This window comes from Setaria viridis, chromosome 1 (assembly GCF_005286985.2).
Source record: "Setaria viridis chromosome 1, Setaria_viridis_v4.0, whole genome shotgun sequence".
Lineage (NCBI taxonomy): Eukaryota > Viridiplantae > Streptophyta > Magnoliopsida > Poales > Poaceae > Setaria > Setaria viridis.
In genome coordinates, this window is record NC_048263.2 from 4,917,061 (window position 1) to 4,935,463 (window position 18,403).

The following is an 18,403-nucleotide window of genomic DNA, read 5'->3' on the forward strand; positions in this document are numbered from 1 at the left end:
TTTGGGCGTCAACAAACCCCGTAGAGAGAAAGCAAATGCACAGATGGCAAATGCTCTATTTACAGGGAGTAGGAGACGATCATCGTCATCGTCAGTGTCGTCTATGCGTCCATGCTTCATGAGGGCGTTGGTTGGTTTCGAGCCCGGAATGATTCATTTTAATGAAAAGGGAAAAGCTTATGATTTCTTTGATTGATTTAATTCAAACTTAGATTTGATTTTTTGTTGGTCGAAATTCGTTCGTTCCGATTATACAGTATATGGACAATTGCGGAACCATCATGAGCTTGGGTCAACAGTTCATCGGTGCCATGGAAGAATCAATAATTCCGGTTCCAGCATACAATATCCCATTCTGTGACGCCTGGACCAGCTTGCCACTTGCATCTGGGCCAGCTTGCCTAGACTTTTTTATGTACCATCGTCCAGTGGTGTCCAGCTGATAAGTCATCATTGGAGCGGCCAAATCCTATTCCGGCCGGCATTAGCTATGGATCTTGTGGCTGGGGCCGTGGGCAGCGTCATCGGCGAGCTGCTCCAGGCGCGCGGAGTACAATAATCCTTCATCTTGAACTCAACCACCCATCAAGCCTTTATTCTTTCCTCAAGCACAATCGAAGAGCTGAAGTCGATGCCAATAAGCAGGCAAAAGCTGGGCTGACGTGTTAATAGTTTACATTTTCTAGACTGCTTTTAGCAGCAAGTTGTCACCACTTTCCAACTACTTTGCATCATTTAGCTCCACTGATGCTCGGCACTAGACCTAAACAACGCGAGCTAATAACGCATTAATTGTTCCACCACTAGCTACCATGGACAAGCTGCATTAGTAGTGCTTGGCTCATTCACGACAAGCTGCGCTTCATCTTCAACTCAATCGAAGAGCTGAACCAGAAGTAAGGTGCGTGACTTTAATTTGGCTCCGATCCCCATATCTTATCTATAATTCTTGCTTAATCCACCCGTCCATCCTTCATTCTCTCTACCTAGATCTGAAGCACACATTGGAGGAGCTGAATCAGCGAGGTAGGTGTCTTCGGCTCTCCCTAGCTTAATCTTTTCTCGATCTAGCTTTCTTTCTTTCTTTTGAACGAAAAATCCTCGATCTAGATTTCCACCCTATTATTTTTTTTCTTTCTCTTGCTTGTTCTCGATTGTGCTTGAAATCCTAGCCGGTACTAGCAGCATGTTCTTGGTATCCTGTGTGAAATCCTAGCCGGTAGTAGCATGTTATCTTGGAATGAGAGCGTTAGCAAAGGTCATACACAGCTGCTGTTTTTCATTGCTCCTTATTAGAGCCCGTAGAGATCTAGTATCAGTGACACACTGCTACCACCTTGCTACCGTTCTTACACATATCTCCCTTTTGCTACCGTTCTTACACATATCTCCCTTGTTTGTGTCAAGTTGATGCATGCCTGGGTGAGTCCATAGTCATCAGTTACTGTAATGTTTATTGCATATATCTCCCTTTTGTACCCCTGTTGACTAAGATGTATCCAGTAGCACTAGATCTAGCAGCAGATCAATGAAATTAGCCCCGTCCACCAGTGCTTAGTTATCTTTATTCGATTGTGATCACTTTTTCATCCACATTTGATATGTGTTTATTACACGAACCTTTAGTTTGAGCTATGTGTTTCGCATTAGAATCTTCATTTTCGTCACTTTCTTCGTACATGTATACACTGTCTATACAGCGATATATAGTCATCACGCATACATACATATTTCTATACATGTAACACTCGGCAAAGGAGTCAAATTATGACATGGCACGCAAAACTTTGCCGAGTATTTTGTATTCGACACTCGGCAAAGTATTTGAACTTTGCCGAGTGTTTTGTCGTTGACACTCAGCAAAGTTCATAAACTTTGCCGAGTGTTTTTCCATCTGACACTCGGTAAAAGCGCCGTCACCGTGCCATCCCGTTAACCTTTTTTTGCCGAGAGTTTATTGTTGCTGAGTGCTTATTGACACTCGACAAAAGTCTTTGCTGAGTGCCCGATGATTGACACTCGGCAAACAGTTCTTTGCCTTGTGCTCTTTGCCGAGTATTTTTAGGCCTTTGCTGAGTGCGAGGGGGCACTTGGCAAAGCTACTGTTCCCCATAGTGTATCCCATGTTTACTGTCAATAGCCTTGTATGCTTGCAGGTGTTTTTTCAACTCAAGAGCTAGCTAGGCATGGATCTTGTGGCTGGGGCGGTGGGCAGCGTCATCGGCAAGCTCGGCGAGTTGCTCCAGGCGGAGTACAAGCTGCAGAAGGGCCTGCCTCAGCAAATTGAGTCTCTGAAACATGAGCTCGAGAGTGCGCAGACGGCTCTCAGCAAGGTGGGCGAGGTGCCACCAGAGCAGCTGGATCCACAAGTCCGGCTCTGGGCTCGCGAGGTCAGGGAGGCGTCCTACGACATGGAGGATATCCTCGACACATTCCTCATCAAGGTGGCTGACCCAGCTGAGATGGATGGCCTGCTCAAACGTCTCCAAAAGAAGATGTCCAAGTTGTTCAACAAGAGCAAGGCGCGCCACACCATTGCCGGCACCATCGAGGACATGAAGAAGCGACTCCAGGAGGTGGCTGACCGCCGTGACAGGTTCTCGGTTGCGCTGTCGCAACCTGCATTGCCAACGAAGCCGGATCCTCGCCTTGCGGAGATGCACAAAGAAGCGGCGCAGCTCATCGGCATCGAGGAGTCCAAGGCTGAACTTACAGCCATGCTTCTGCCGACGCCTCACGGCAATGGAGATTCTGACATCTCTGGCAGCAATAACAAGATGAAGATAGTTTCTGTGGTTGGAGTTGGGGGCCTGGGAAAGTCCACTCTTGCCAAGGCGGTTTACGATGAGTTTCGTCCACGATATGATTGTGGAGCCTTTCTTTCCGTTGGCCGGAAACCTGACCTGACACAAGTCTTGAAAGAAATCTTCCTTCTTCTCAACGAAAAGGAGTACAAGGCCATTCGTGATGTAAAGAACGAATCCCTGCTTATTGGCAAACTCCGAAAATTCCTCCAAAACAAGAGGTATTTAAGATGACGAGCATATGTCACTATATTAATAGTTTCTCTGCTAGTTTTGAAAATGTTTCTGTTTCCTTATGAATTAGTCGAGCACAACTTTCACAAATTTTTACGACAGACCGGCACAGGAGACAACTTTATAAATTCACAAATTGAAGGCTTCAACGTGAGCACCACATTAATTTCGGAATAGAATTGATTTTTTTTATAAATTCACATTAAAAGGCTTCAACGTGAACACCATGCGGTTGCTATTCCTTAACAATTCCAATATAGTCTTTGATATGCTATCTATTGGCTGTAAATATTTAAAGCTACTCCCTGATATGCTATCTATATCATTATACTAAAACAATTGATCTTTAAGGAATGAGACTCTATCGTAGATAAAACTCTCCTGTGGTTATAAAGATAATGTTTACTTTATAAAGTAAAATAGATAACATCAAGATCATAAATATTGAGTAGATTTCAGATAATAAAATACATTACATTGGTAAATATTTGCTAGTATTTTTAAGATTTTATTCTATACTTTGTCACTCTTCTTTTCTTTTATACATGCTCAATGGTTTACCAACTTTGGGTAATGATCTGTACTGTCATGTTGCTAGGTACTTCATTGTTATTGACGATGTATGGGACATACCAACTTGGAAGACAATTAAAACAGCCTTGGTTGACAATGATAGTGGAAGTAGAGTAATTACAACTACTCGCAATCGAGATGTAGCCAGCATGGAGGAGGTTTACAAGCTACGCACACTTTCCCTTGATCACTCGAAGAAATTATTCAAAACGAGGCTTTTTGGTGTTAATGGTGAATATCCTGCTAATCACCCTGCGGAGGCATCGGAAAAGATTCTAAAAAAATGTGGTGGTGTACCATTAGCTATCATCACAATGGCCAGTTTGTTGGTGGGTAAATCAAGAGAAGATTGGTTTGATGTGTGCAACGCTCCTGGTTTCTATCGTGGTAAGGTTAACCAGCAAGTAGATGATACTGAGTGGATATTGTCTCTTAGCTACTATGATCTGCCTTCTTATCTAAGGACCTGCTTACTGTATCTAAGTGTGTATCCAGAAGACTATGAGATTGAGAAAGATTCTTTGATATGGAAATGGATAGCTGAAGGTTTCGTGGAGAAGAAAAGAGGGACCAGCTTGTTTCAGCAGGGAGAGGAATACTTCAATCAGCTCGTAAATAGAAGCATGATCCAGGTGGTCGGGTCAGATTACATGGGCACCAGTGTTTGTCGAGTTCATGATATGGTGCTTGATCTCATCCGTGACTTGTCAAATATAGAAAACTTTGTGACTATCTCATCTAATGATAATGAAGGAATATCACCACATCAGAACAAGGTGCGCAGGTTAGCTCACCAGAATAGAATTATGAAGCAAACTCAGCACGACGATCACATGGCACAAGTGAGGTCGCTGGTTGCCTGTAGGTGTAATATTGAGAGTTGGGTCTTGCATCCAAGCTTTAAACTCATGCGAGTGCTAGATTTAGAGGGGTGCAGATTCGAACTTTGGGAAGGCTGGCAGGGTCTTAAGCACCTTGGAAATCTACTTCATTTGAGGTACCTTGGTCTACGACATACATATGGTATTCATGAGCTCCCGGAAGAAATAGGAAAACTGAAGTTTCTACAGACACTTGACTTGGAATATTCTAGCATAGGGGTACTGCCATCGGGTGTTTGCCAGTTAACGCAGTTAATCTGCCTACGTGGCAACTTCGATACGTGCGCACCGGATGGGTCGTTCCTGAGGAAGGTGACGTCATTAGAGTACCTGTCTATATGTATTAATAATTTGGATGAGGAGTCCCAGCGGCAATTTATGAAGGACGTTGGCAACCTTAGCAAAGTCAGGGTGCTCAACATTATTATTAACTCGTTGGAAGGGATGGTGCTGTCAGATCTAGTGCATTCACTAGGCAATCTCCACAAACTCCAGCATCTGGAACTGACGGGTTATAATTATGAAGCCGCAATGAGGGAGTGGGACAGAGTGGTGCTTTCGCAGCATCTCCGGCATTTGGATTTAGGTCCTATACTGCTCCGTCAGCTGCCATCATGGATTAGTCCCACGCATCTCCCCGTCCTCCGCTACTTATCATTGTGTGTGGATCATATGGATGAGTCAAGTCTGCGAAACTTGGGTGAGTTGCCAGAGCTCCGTTTCCTCTGGTTGTCAACGGATCGGCCGTCGATGTCTTGCACGGTAACTATAGCTAATATAAATACTATGGTCGATGGCTTCTTCAAGAAGTTGATATGTTGCTGGTTGGATGGCTGGATGGTCCAGTTGGTGCTCAGTGAGGACTCCACTGGTGTTTCGTTTAGCATCTGGAATGGGATGGATGCTATAGCCTTTGGTTCCAAAACAAAGGATGAGTACAACAGATCAATAGCACCACCGCCTGTGATGCCGAACCTCCAAGAGCTTTCGTATGACGTTCCCGTCAGGGCCTTATATAAGGATGGAAATGGTAGCTGCGGTGATGTCAGGCTGTCGTGCCTCCCTTCGCTTTTGAGTGTCAAAATATATGTCGACTGTGAGGATGCCTCTGCTGATGATGTGGAGAAGGCAGAGGCTGAGCTGAGAGATGCAGTACAACTCCATCCCAACAGGCCCATAATCAGTCTCGAACGATGCAAACAATCGACATACCAAGACGGCAAAGAGGTGCGTGCAGTGCATGGTAACTTCCAAGTTCCAACACGCAGTTCAACTTTTTTTTTACTAATTAAATTCCTTCCCAAATTCAGTCCAACGATGGTGATAATGTCCGAAACATGGCTACTGCAAGGTCGACGACGGCAAGCAAGGTCATCGCCAAGGCAGCTGGCCGCATCAGCAGGCGGCACCGCGAGTTCGAGTGCCGCACCTGCGGCGTATGCTTCGCCACGATCAAGGCGCTCGGCGGCCACCGGACCAGACATTTCAATCAGATTCTTTAACTCATCACTTGGACCATTCTCAAAACTGGCGAGTGAATGTTTGGAACTTTGGATCATGCTGCCTTGCGGCCTTGCTTGATCATACTGGAGTGAGTTAATTCCTTCGCTAACGAGAAGATGCTTATTTCTCAGCCTGGACTATTCCTAAATTTACCTTAAGCTATGTGATGCATTCGTGCATTTGCATATAGATGCGATAGATTGCGTTATTCCCTTATCTTATTAGTCTTTTATTTTGCGGTCACCACATGAAGGTCTCGTCTGTGTACTCCTCGAATATAAAGGGAATAATAAATATGAAATAAAAGAAGTTTACAAATCTCAAGGCCCATGACTGCCACATGTTGATGACCCAGTTGCTTCCGGTTGCACTGAGGGGTGTTCTACCAGAAAATGTCCGGTTGCCGCTCGTAAAGCTATGCGCGTTTTCTCAATGCGATTTCACAGAAGCCAATCGATCCATCCAAGCTATCAAAGCTACAGAACGATGTGGTGCAATATCTTGTCAGTTTTGGGTTGTTATTTCCACCATCCTTCTTCAATCTTATGACGCACTTACTGGTTCACCTAGTAAAAGAGATTAGTGTTCTCGAACCTGTATACCTGCACAATATGTGGCCTTTTGAGAGGTTCATGGCAGTCCTAAAAAACTATGTTCTTAATCGTGCCCGTCCAGAAGGAAGCATCACCAAGGGATATGGAACAGAGGAGGTGATCGAGTTTTGTGTTGATTTTATTGATTCAATTGACTCGATTGGGGTTCCAACTTCATGCCACGAGGGGAGGCTCCGGGGAATGGCCACCCTTGGAAGGAAATCAAGTTTCAGCAATGATACTGATTTGTTCGACAAGGCACACTACACTGTTCTACAACAGTCATCCTTTGTGTCTCTGTATATCGAGCAGCACAGGCAGATGGTAGTTTCCAAAAACCCGACCAAATCCGATGCTTGGCTTACCCGTCATCACATGGAAAAATTTTCCTCCTAGTTGCGCCAACAACTTATGGGTAACTCTGAGATTCACCCACAGCTTGCTTGGTTAGCCAGGGGACCTGCTAGCACAATCGTGAAATTCCAAGGCTATGAGATAAATGGTTATACATTTTACACGAGAGCTCAGGACCAGAAAAGCACGAAACAGAATAGTGGTGTCCGCATAGATGTCATAGATAGAAATAATAGCAAGGAGTTGTATTATGGTTTCATATAGGAGATATGGGAACTGTTGACGCCAGATTTCGTTACTAGTAGAATCGGCGCCAAGAAGAAAGGGAATCGGAAAGGCACAGTTGGGAATCGGCCGAATGGTGCTACAGTGTGAGATCGGCCGGAGACCTCTGTCTCGTTATGGGTCGAATATACCAGGGTCCCAATCGGTAATCTTTTGCCAATAAGGAATCGGCCGATTAGGAGGATGGGCTAATTGGGCCTGTATGGGCCTGGAGAGGAATAGAAGGATAAGGGGGAAATCAGCCCACGAAGCGTGGAGTAACCAACCTAGCACGAATTGTGCTTGTAGATATTCGTTTTCTGTTTGAATTAGGAATAGAATTCTAGTCGGTTAAGGAGATATCTGTACGGGGCTATAAATAGCTACCTTTGTAAATCTGTAATGATCAACCAATCAATACAACAAACTACTTTTTCCTCGTACTTACCTTCAGGCAGGCGACTTCGCCATTACTTTCCTCTTTTTCACGAGTTCGTGCGGGTTGGCAGGGCTGCATCATCTTGATCTCCGGCCGATTCTGTAAGTTCCGCTTATCGAGTAATTTCTAAGCTTTAACTTCGGGCGCATCGCTGTTGTTTCGTTTAGATTTATTCACTAGTTATCGATATTTGCTAGATTCATAGGTTTTACCTATTTTTCTAGTCTTTATCACCAGTTATCCAGCTAGGAATCGGTAGTGTCGGCTCTCTTTACTTTCTGTTGTTAAATTCATCTATTGCCGATTAGATCTATTCCTAGTGTTGTTATCATAAGCTCTGTACCGATTACTCTAGTAGTTCTCTGTCTACAAGGCTACAGTGATCGGCTGCTTTATAGCCGATTCCTTTATTAACGCAAATCGGCCGATTCGCTGATAAGCTCCTTCGAGATCGGAAACTTAGCCGATCGTAATTTCTGGACCTGACACGCGTTCTTCCTTGCCAATCAACAGGTCAGATTGGCTGGCACGCCGCGCGAACCGCACCAGGGCATTCACCCGAACAGGAGCTAAGCAGATTCTCCCGGGTCGTGTGTCGGTCGCTGGGATTCGGTTGACCGATTTCTAGCGCCAACACACTTTTGGCACGCCTGGTGGGACCCATACAACCACTATCATGTTGAAAGCTGCTGAAGTCTCTGAAGATAACGTCATCGAGGTGACGGAAGCAGATCTAAAGGACGACCAAAAGGAAGATCTGAACAAGTATATGGAACAAGTCCGGAAGACTTGCTTGAAATCTTTCAGTCGTTCCAGGAGCGGGGAGACTGTTAAGAAGACTCCTTTCCCTACTCCCCGTCAGATCACAATTTCTGAGGATTCGGATAAAATGTCCGATATGATTCAACAATCTATTCATCACGCCTTCATCGATCAATCCCCGGTGCTTTCAAACATGGTGCACAATGCCGTTGTCAACTCCTTCGCCGGAGGCGTACCTCAAGGATACAGAGGACCTACATATTTTCAGCCGATTCCACCAAATCAGACTTATCCGTATTCGGCTTCACAGCCGATTCAATTTTCTGTTGGGAGTTCAGGTGCATCTGCATCATCAACTCCGTTGGGGTATGGCTCCATCCAGCTGTCCTCTGCATCGTTCCCTCCAGTCAGCCCTTCACCCTGGGAGGCACCTTTAAACACGGCCGGTCTGAATCAATCGGCCAGTCAAGGAAACCCTCCGTTCCAGGCATCCTCCCAGGCGGCCATTCGGCCAATCATACCACCGTACCAGCCTGTCGCTCCGGAGGTTAACAAGACAGCATCACTCATGCTCTGTGATGAAACGGGTGGTTCATTCAAACAGCCGTCCTTTACTACACCGCCGGCTTACACTCAGATACCACATTTTCATCAGTCTCCTTTTATTCAGCCTCCGATTTATCAGCACGTGCCGATACCGCAGCCAATTATTCCCCAGCAACAACCAGATTGGTCGGCGCAAATTGCGGAAGTGATGCAAGAACAATTCGGCTTGAAGCCGAAAATGCAAACTTATACCTATAGAACACCATACCCATCTACATATGACTTGTTGCCATTCCCCCATCGGTACAAAGTTCCTGATTTTACCAAATTTTCGGGGATGGACGATACTTCGACCGTGGAGCACGTGAATAGATTCATCATCCAATGCGGCGAAGCAGCTACGCAAGACGCCCTACGGGTACGGCTGTTCTCGTCATCTCTGTCCGGATCGGCCTTCCAATGGTTCACGACTTTGCCACCAAACTCGATTATCACATGGGCCGATTTAGAAAGACAGTTCCACAAGTACTTCTATGCTGGGGTCCATGAGATGAAGCTGTCCGATTTGACTAGCCTCCGGCAAAGAAGTGATGAGCCGATACCCTCGTATATACAGAGGTTTCGGGAAATCAGAAACAAATGCTACTCCCTGGCTCTAACCGATGCGCAGTTGGCCGATATAGCTTTCCAAGGCCTTCTGCCACACATTAAAGAGAAATATGCTTCACAGGATTTCGAGAGCCTGAGCCAGATTGTTCACCGATTGTCCGGACAGGAGGTGCGTCCATTCGATCCGCGGAGGAATTTCCAGAAGAAAGTGGCATTCCTGGAAGAATTAGAGGATGAGGAAGATGTCGAAATCGGACTTGCAGAGTGGATCAAGGGAAAGAAGCCGATATCATGCCCATTCGGCAAAAAGGAGCCGGAAGCATTCGGTTTTGATACAACTAAGGCCGATAAAATCTTCGATCTTCTCCTCCAGGAAGGGCAGATTAAACTCTCGCCTTACCATACGATACCTTCTGCCGAACAATTAAAAAAGATGAAGTATTGCAAGTGGCACAATGCCACATCACATGATACCAACGCGTGCAAGATCTTCAGGCAACAGATACAGTCGGCCATTGAGCAAGGCAGACTCAAATTTGAAGTGCCGGCAAAATCGGCCAAACCAATGAAGATCGATCAGCACCCCTTTCCTACCAACATGGTTGGTACGGGGAAGAATTCTCTTCAAATACGGATCGCTGTACATCCCTCTATTTCTTTGCAATTGGGTGAAGCTAACTGCCGTAACCAAAGATCAGTACGGAATGACAATAGTATATCTGAGCAGGACTGGATACAGTGATGACCCATTCATACTTGCTAATGATGTGCATCAGGTGTTCTATGTGAAGGACATGTGTATCAAACCTAAGAGAAATCCAGAAGAGACATGCGAGCCAAAGTGCCACATAGTTCTTCCAGGTAAAAGAAAAATCATGGGAGTCAAGGATAAAACAGACCAATCAGATGATTATGATCAGTTTGATGGCATGCCTCCATTCGCAGTTGAAGTTGATCCAAGCATCCTGCTATCCAAAGAAGAGGCTCCGTACTTACGCCGCAATCATAATCAAGGAACTTTCGTGAAGAAGAAATTTTACAACGTTGTATTGTAATACGCTAAATTTCCATGACCTTTGTGTAGTACTTGATACAATTTTTAATTTACCCTACGTATGATTTCATGTGTTCTTAAATTTCTTAGGTGAAAATTTATTAGATAAACATGAACAATGTTAACCATATACATACATGAATTTTTTTGCGCGTTGAAATTATTTAATTGAATAATTTCTTGATCACAACGATGCAGTAAAATAAATATTTTAGAGGCTAAATGAACTGGTATAGAATTAATAACTAAATCACACTTATTGTCAATATACTCGCTAATTAAATATATTTTTGCATGTACAAAATATGTGAAGTTTTTTATTTTTCATCCTGAAATGCAGTGAAAACATAAATAAAATCCTTTTCCAAAAAACAGGCGGGAGATGAAAGTGTGGGAAAATGCCCTTTTATCCCGGGTGCCAATTGAAACCGGGACAAAAGGACCCCCTTTTATCCCAGTTGACAACTGCAACCGGGATAAAAGGGTAGTTTTCGATTCCCGCCGGGGCGTACCCTTCTATCCCGGTTACAGTTAGCAACCGGGATAAAAGGGCTCCCCCTTTTATCCCGGTTGGTGTTGCCACCTGGGATAAAAGGGTAGGCGTCCAGTCCCGCCTGGTGGACGTACCCTTTTGTTCCGGGTCCCATCACCAACCGGGATAAAAGGGGGGGCCTTTTATCTCGGTTGGTAATGGGACCCGGGACAAAAGGTCCTTTAGTCCCGGGTGCCATTACGAACCTGGATAAAAGGGGGAGGATAAAAGGCACTGTAGCCTCTTCTACCCCCACGCCAGTTACACTTAGCCAAAATTTTGCCAAGATCCCGCGCTCCTGCTCCGTCGCCGCCCGTCCACCTCCCTCGCTGGCCGCCGTCATCATCGTCCCCCATTGCCCTGGCCATCATCGTCTCGCCGCCCGACCGCCTCGCCCGCGCCCGGACCGCCTCCTCCTCCATCGCCCCGGCCCACCTCGATCCTCCTCCGTCGCGCCCCCTCAACCTCGTCGCCGCCGGCCGCCTCCATCGCGGGGCCTCGTCGCCGCCTCCGTCCTCATTGCCGCCTCCGTCCTCGTCGCCACCTCTGTCGTGCGCGTCGCCTCGTCGCCCCTCGTCGCCGGCCGCCTCCGCTCGGCATTTGCTTCGCTCCGTCCACGCCTTCGCCATCCCGCCGCCCTGGCCGCCGCCGTCCCGCCGCCCTGGCCACCTCGTCGCCCCGGCCACTGTCGACCGCGCGAGGTCCGCCGGCACTGGCGCCGGGAGTACCGCTCTTGCTGACGCACGCCCACCGGCTTGCATCAGCAAGGGCCTTTTTTTTAGTTAGAAAATAAATACAAATGAGTAGTAATTAGTTAGAAAATCAATAGATATTTGTATATGAGTTAGAAAATCAAATTAGTGGAAATTAGTAGTAATTAGTTAGTCCCGGGTTACGAAGGGCTCCGCCTAGGTTAGAAATTAATCGTCTTTTGTCGTGGTTCATTCCTTCGCATAGGAGACGCTGCCTAATTCCTGAGACGTCCGCCCTCGCCTCCGCCTAGGTTAGAAATTAATCGTTGCCGCGGCCACCTCGCTCCGTCCCCGCCTCCGCCGTCCCGCCGCCCCGGCCGCCGCCGTCCCAACCTAGGCACCGTCGACCGCGCGAGGTCCACCGGCACTGGCGCCGGGAACGAATTAGTTATAAAATCAATAGATATTTGTATATTAGTTAGAAAATCAAATTAGTAGGAATTAGTAGTAATTAGTAGTAATTTGCTAGAAATTCTAATAAATATGTATAAATTAGTAGAAATTTGGTAGAAATTCGTACAAAGTACTACTAATTTGTTAAAATTTGTATAAACATTCCGGACTTTGTGGGATTCATGTTATTGTAAAATTAGTAGGAATTAGTAGTAATTTGCTAGAAATTCCAATAAATATGTATAAATTAGTAGAAATTTGGTAGAAATTCGTACAAAGTACTACTAATTTGTTGAAATTTGTATAAATATTCCGGACTTTGTGGGATTCATGTTATTTTATGATTTCATGTATATACCCTTATGTACATATAACTAAGGCGATTTCTATGACTGTCATGTATGATTCCATGTATGTTTCAATCAATAGTTGAAATGGCAGACGACGAGACCGCAAGGTATCTCATGGAGCAGATAATCGCTGGTGATGGTAGTGACGACAACCTTCCACTATCGTACACTGATGAAGAGGGCACCTAGGCGGACATGTTCCTCAACATGTCCGCCGATGGGAATGAAGAGCATGAGCCCCAGCAACACCTTGTCGTGGCGGAAGGTTCCGGCGAGGTATATATAACGAATCTTGTATTGTTTCTTGCCACCGTTACTACTACGTACTAATTAACGAACCTTGAACTGTTAGCCCTCTGGATCGACGTAAGGGCAGAAGACCCGAGGTCGTACAAAGGTGATGGAAGGGAGGCTTGTCATCACGGAAGTGACAGAAGAGGGCAGGCTGGTTGCTCCCGATAAAGTAGCAAAGAAGTACGTGAGTCAGATCGGGGCAATCGTCCGGGACAATGTGCCTATCAGCATCAGAGAATGAAAGGGCAGAAGCACTAATCCGTACGCCCTCCTGGAGACAGAAAAGAATATGCTGTGGGAAGACGTCAAGAGACATTTCACATTCCCCGAAGGATATATTGAAAAAGATGTGAAAGCGTGGACGCTGAAGAAGATGGCTACACAAATCCAGACATTCAAGAAGATGCTGGATACCAACTACATTAAGAAGGGCCGAACTCCAGACTTCAACGCGTGGCCAAAGTTGAGGGACCACTGGGAGGCATTTGTTGAATATAAGAGGAGTGAAGACGGTGTGAAAAAGATCCTGACCAACACTACAAATGCTGGTCAGAAGGGCTACCATCATCATCTAGGGCGAGCTGGTTATGGCACAGCAATTCCTAAATGGAGGAAGATGGAACAAGATCTGATCGAACGGGGAATCGTACCTGCAACTATTGAATGGCCCGAACGATCAAAAAATTGGTATTATGCTCATGGAGGCTCCCTGAGCCAAGAGGATGGGACATTGATTTTCAATGACACAATACGTGAGAAGGTCGAACGTCTTATGAAGAACATTGAAGATTCTAAGGCTGGGAGGTTGAAGGTGGACTGAGAGAATGATGAGCTCACATTGGCCCTCATTAATCCCGAGCACCCAAGACGTTGCCGAGGGTTCGGGGTCATTTCGTGGAAGTTTGCTTTCCGAGGTGACAGCGCATCGTATAGAAGCCACAAGCGAAGAAAGGAACAGATCGAGGAGAGCTGGCGGCAGATGCTAGAATCCAAAGTGCAGGCACAAGAAGAAAAGAATGTTGGAGGAAATCAATCGTCGAGTGGCCCACGCAGTTGTGGAGTTGGTCCAATCTGGAGCATTGCCAAATCCAAACTACGCCAGCCCTTCTCAACGCCTCTTGAGCAGGTGTGCTTCTACAGGGGTCCCCGATGCGCAGACGCCCAGGTTACCCGTGGAGGAGCAACGGTTCCCCATGGATGCCATCACACAACGCACCACATGTGAGCTGCAAGCACCGGTCGGCAACCTCACTATTAAGGTATACTTATACATAATATTTATGCAATCTTGTCAATTGATCCACGCCACGTGATCAGAGATTAATAACTTGTTTACTTCTGCTATATGTACAGGTAGCGTACGGGAGTGCGTTAGCAACCCTGGCGGGGCAGAGCAGTCATGGTATGGAGATTCCACCTAATTACGCCAGCGTCCGCGTAGAGCAAATTGTTGATAGCCAATATGAAGGCCTAGAGCTCGAGCTCTCGGGAGGCGACGGGGAAAAGACACTGGCAGATGTGCTTCATAGGATCATTCTATGGCGAAAATGCTACATCATTATTCCCGGCACGGAGCCATCTCCTCAGAGCTCAAGACCGCTCCCCGTAGATCCCTAGCAGCGACCTTCTCCTCATAGCTCGAGACCGTCATCTCCTGCACAACCTGCTCCAGGACCGTTGCTTCCTGCTATATCAAGGTCTCCATCTCCACCACCTCCTGGTTGTGGGAGCGACGACGACAATAACAACACCCCTCCCCGATCACCATCACCGGCACCAAGAGCCGCTCCCATGAAGGAAAGGAACCTGTAGCACCACTAAAGAAGTCACGAGCACTGTCTCCCAAGCAAAGACAGAGAAAGAAGAAAACAAAGGAGCCTAAAGTGACTCGTAAGGAACGCTAGGAGGTAATGACTCATGCGGAACAGTGGGCAGAAATCCAACGAGAGGCCAGTGAGTGGTTCAAGAAACAAGCTGAAGAAAAAATAGCAAGGGAGATGGAGCCACCGCCAGTAAATCGAAGAGATTTAAACTTTTTTATCAGGATGGAAGAAGGAGCCAAGAAAATGAACCACTCTTATCAAACTATGAACGGGCTTTAGTAAAGGCTGATGAAAAGGACAAAAGGAAAGGAAAGTCATCTTTCAGTGGTGCTGTCCCCGACCTCAGCCATTTATCAAAAAAAGACGCTCAAAGGGTAGCAGCAATGCCCTTGGATCAACAAGCAGAAGTATTGAAATTCATGCAAGAAACAGGTCTAGGACTTGATGAATGCTTAGGGCAAGTTGAGACGCCAACTGCACCGCCCCCTGAGCCGAGATGGCCTTATGAGCTAGGCAAACCTCTTGTAAGGCCTTCGTTGGTACGGAAGCTATCAACAAAGATGTACGCATTCCATCAATGGTACATGATGGCATCCGCCGACTCGAGGGAGATGTTCGGCCTGAAGGTAAAACCGATAGATTTTTACGGCGAAGGCAAAAAAGTGTTGTGGGTAGACTTCAAGGATATATACGAAGTGTACCATCATGATGCCCTCGACATCTTTCTGATCAGCGCTTGGGTTCTGTAAGTGTCCGTTTATCTCTACATGTAAATTTTGGCGTGCGTCACCATACTAACTTCGTCTTCCATTTTATGTAGGATGCTAATTCAGACGTGCCGACGAGAGGCGTACCTACATATAGGCTTCATGGATCCATCTGTAGTTAACCAAAAACAGATACAATTAGCGCCGGAAAAAACCTTGGTGGAAGTATACAATTTCCTAGACAAACAAACATTCAAGGACTTCATACTACTTCCATACAACTTCAAGTAAGTGTGTGTATATTGTCTACTTTTGTTGTCTTTTTCCTTATCTCTACATGTTAGTTAGCTCTAATATGCATGAACATTTTACATACGCAGCTTCCACTGGATCCTGATTATAATTGAGCCTGAAAGAAGCCACATCACTGTCTTCGATTCGTTGAGGAAAGATCCGGTGGAGTACCAAGACATGCAAAACATGCTAGGCTTGTAATAATTCTAGACCTTTATCTCTATGTAAAAGTTTGTTTCTTAAATTTTATCCCTGTTACACTATATCATTCATTATTCTAATATGCAGCGTATAGAAATAATTCATAAGGACACACAAAGATCCATTCAAAGAAAAACTTACATGGAACATAGACTTCCCGGTACGTATGAAGTCTGCACATTTATTACATTGTATAACACGAATATTTCATAACTTATTTTTTTCCGCACTGAAGTGCTTAAGATAGGAACCCGGGAATAATCTATGTGGCTACTACATCTGTGAGCACATGCACAATTTTATGGGACCCAAGGGACTAAAGATGACGCCGCACAACTTTAAAGTACGTAAAAGAAAACTATTACTAGTTAATTATTTTCTAGCTCCTTATATTTATTTGTTCGTGTAACATTCACAAATTTCCAAATTATAGATGTTAAATATTCAACAAGGACTCTTGAAGGAAGAAAGAGTAGCGGCAATATATGAAGGTCTCATTGGATTCCTAATGGACGAGGTGGTAAATCCAAAAGGAGAATTTTATTACGATGGACGACAATTAGACGCTCCGAGCAGCAACACCTCAACGGGAAGATTGTAGATATATAGTTTGATTTATTTATTTATATAATACGTGCTAATTATGATCGATTTGTACTAGTTGAATTGTGTATATATATATAGTAATTGTATAATTACAAATTTCATTCATTTAAATACTAGTTGATTTCATTCTAAAAAAATCTCAACTACTAAAGGTTAACAAAAGGGCCTAACGTACGTGATGCATGAAAATTTTAGGCGCCATGCAGGACGCCATTTAGTCCCGGTTGGGAAATCCAACCGGGAGTAAAGGTAACCCTGTCCCGCGCCTGGCGTGGCAGGCCCTTTAGTCCTAGTTGGTGACACCAACCGAGACTAAAGGGTGATCTTTACTCCCGGTTGAAAGACCCGAAACTAAAGATCCCCTTTTATCCCGGTTAGTTTATCCCGGATGGATTTTCGGGAGATATGCACCCTACCAACCTGGATTAAATGTCAATTCTCTACTAGTGGTCAGCACGCAGCCTGTAATTCTTGATCCAGAGAGAGGCCGGCGACGACGACGCAGCCATGCGCGGGGGCCTGAAGGAGATGGCGCGCCTGGGTGCGGAGCGCGCGCCGCCGGCATGGCTGCGTCAACTTCTGGGCACGAGGTTCTTCGAGCCATGCCCCGAGCACCCGGCCGTGACCGCGATCCGTTCGACGAGGAGCGTCGGCTGCAACTATTTCTGCACCAACTGCGCCGGCGGCGCCCTCTGCTCCGGCTGCCTCGCCGGACACGAAGGGCCATAAGCTCATCCAGGTTTGAATCGGCTGTGTAGTAAAACTTGGTTTCATTTCAAGCCGTCGTGTTCAAGGTGATTTGTTCTCTGACGCGTGCTCTGCGCAGATCCGGAAGTCTTCTTCCCATGGCTTGGTGAGGGTTGCCGACATCGAGCGCCTGCTGAACGTGTCGCTCGTGCAGACCTACCTCGTCAATGGCGAGGAGGCTGTGTTCCTGGACAAGAGGGAGATCTCGGGGAAGGGGAGAGCCGGCACGACCAGGTGCGAGGAATGCAGCCGGGGTCTCCAGGACCTAGCAAGCCTCTTCTGCTCGCTGGGATGCAAGGTGATGAGATGATCTTGCTATGCTCCCTTCCTCTGTCGTCCGGTTTGTAGTGTTGCCGTACGTGCAGGTTGTTATGCGGGTCATAGGACTGATGGGGTCTTTGGGTGCGATAGGTTAGAAACATGGAGAGATCTCCAGATCGAATGCATGTTGCAAGTTTTTAACTACCGTGTCTTGAGTTTTTTTTTAACGAAAGTACCGTGTCATAACTCATAAGTTAACTATGAAATGGTTGTAGAGTAGCGATAGAGGGGGATTAATTGTTATAGCAGGGTGACGAATGTGATTACCAACATCAACCTATGTCTCTTGGGTATAGCTGCTGGCTGAGAATTCAAAGTGCTTGCAAAGGTTAGTTACCAACACACCCTCCGAGGCATTCCGCGCGCATGACGGTAGGTTGCGCGTGCGATCTCCAACAAAACCCTGATGTTATTTTTTGGTATTTTTCTCTTTCCATAATTTTCTATTTTTGAAAATTTATCTAGTAGATACTTTTGCGCACAACTTTATCGATCAAACTCCTAAAAGAACTTGTCAGAACATCTTTGGACAAATTTTCAGAAAGGTCATTTGGATAACTTTTTATGAGAACTTTTCAAAGGAACTTTTCTAGGGTAAATATTTCATGAGAAATTTCTTCTAAATAAGGTTTTTCTTTCAAACTTCTCCAAATAATTTCTCCAGAAAAAAAAAGAATATCTGGAAACTTCTTCAAACAAGTTTCTGGCAAACTTCTTGTAAACAAGTTTAAAAGAAAGCATCACACGTTTTGAGAAAATGGAGAAGA

General features: G+C 45.6%; 2 protein-coding genes across 4 annotated transcripts; both read left to right on the forward strand.

Annotated features, from left to right (window-relative positions):
- The first annotated feature begins 573 nt into the window (after positions 1-573).
- Positions 574-6,313, forward strand: LOC117842328 (putative disease resistance RPP13-like protein 3). 3 transcript variants are annotated; one of them, XM_034722734.2, is made up of 5 exons: positions 574-901; positions 991-1,026; positions 2,157-3,025; positions 3,637-5,719; positions 5,844-6,313. In XM_034722734.2, exons 3-5 carry the CDS (start codon positions 2,187-2,189, stop codon positions 6,090-6,092), a joined length of 3,171 nt encoding a protein of 1,056 aa, XP_034578625.1. In that variant the 5' UTR covers positions 574-901; positions 991-1,026; positions 2,157-2,186; the 3' UTR covers positions 6,093-6,313. The 3 variants fall into 3 exon arrangements, with proteins under 3 accessions (XP_034578625.1, XP_034578634.1, XP_034578642.1); XM_034722743.2 differs by having other exon boundaries at positions 574-896; XM_034722751.2 differs by having other exon boundaries at positions 576-901; positions 5,803-6,313.
- Positions 6,314-17,075: 10,762 nt separating this feature from the next.
- LOC117853075 (protein RGF1 INDUCIBLE TRANSCRIPTION FACTOR 1) lies at positions 17,076-17,625 on the forward strand. Its single transcript, XM_034735444.1, has 2 exons — positions 17,076-17,276; positions 17,395-17,625. Exons 1-2 carry the CDS (start codon positions 17,076-17,078, stop codon positions 17,623-17,625), a joined length of 432 nt encoding a protein of 143 aa, XP_034591335.1.
- The last annotated feature ends 778 nt before the right edge of the window (positions 17,626-18,403 follow it).

Bases quoted from the DNA above. Each gene is read 5' to 3' on its own strand.
- LOC117842328 (XM_034722734.2), top strand. From the start codon at position 2,187: ATGGATCTTGTGGCTGGGGCGGTGGGCAGCGTCATCGGCAAGCTCGGC. The intron at 3,026-3,636 runs GTATTTAAGATG...TCATGTTGCTAG, and splicing joins AAATTCCTCCAAAACAAGAG to GTACTTCATTGTTATTGACG. The intron at 5,720-5,843 runs GTGCGTGCAGTG...GGCTACTGCAAG, and splicing joins CATACCAAGACGGCAAAGAG to GTCGACGACGGCAAGCAAGG.
- LOC117853075 (XM_034735444.1), top strand. From the start codon at position 17,076: ATGCGCGGGGGCCTGAAGGAGATGGCGCGCCTGGGTGCGGAGCGCGCG. The intron at 17,277-17,394 runs GCCGGACACGAA...TGCTCTGCGCAG, and splicing joins CCCTCTGCTCCGGCTGCCTC to ATCCGGAAGTCTTCTTCCCA.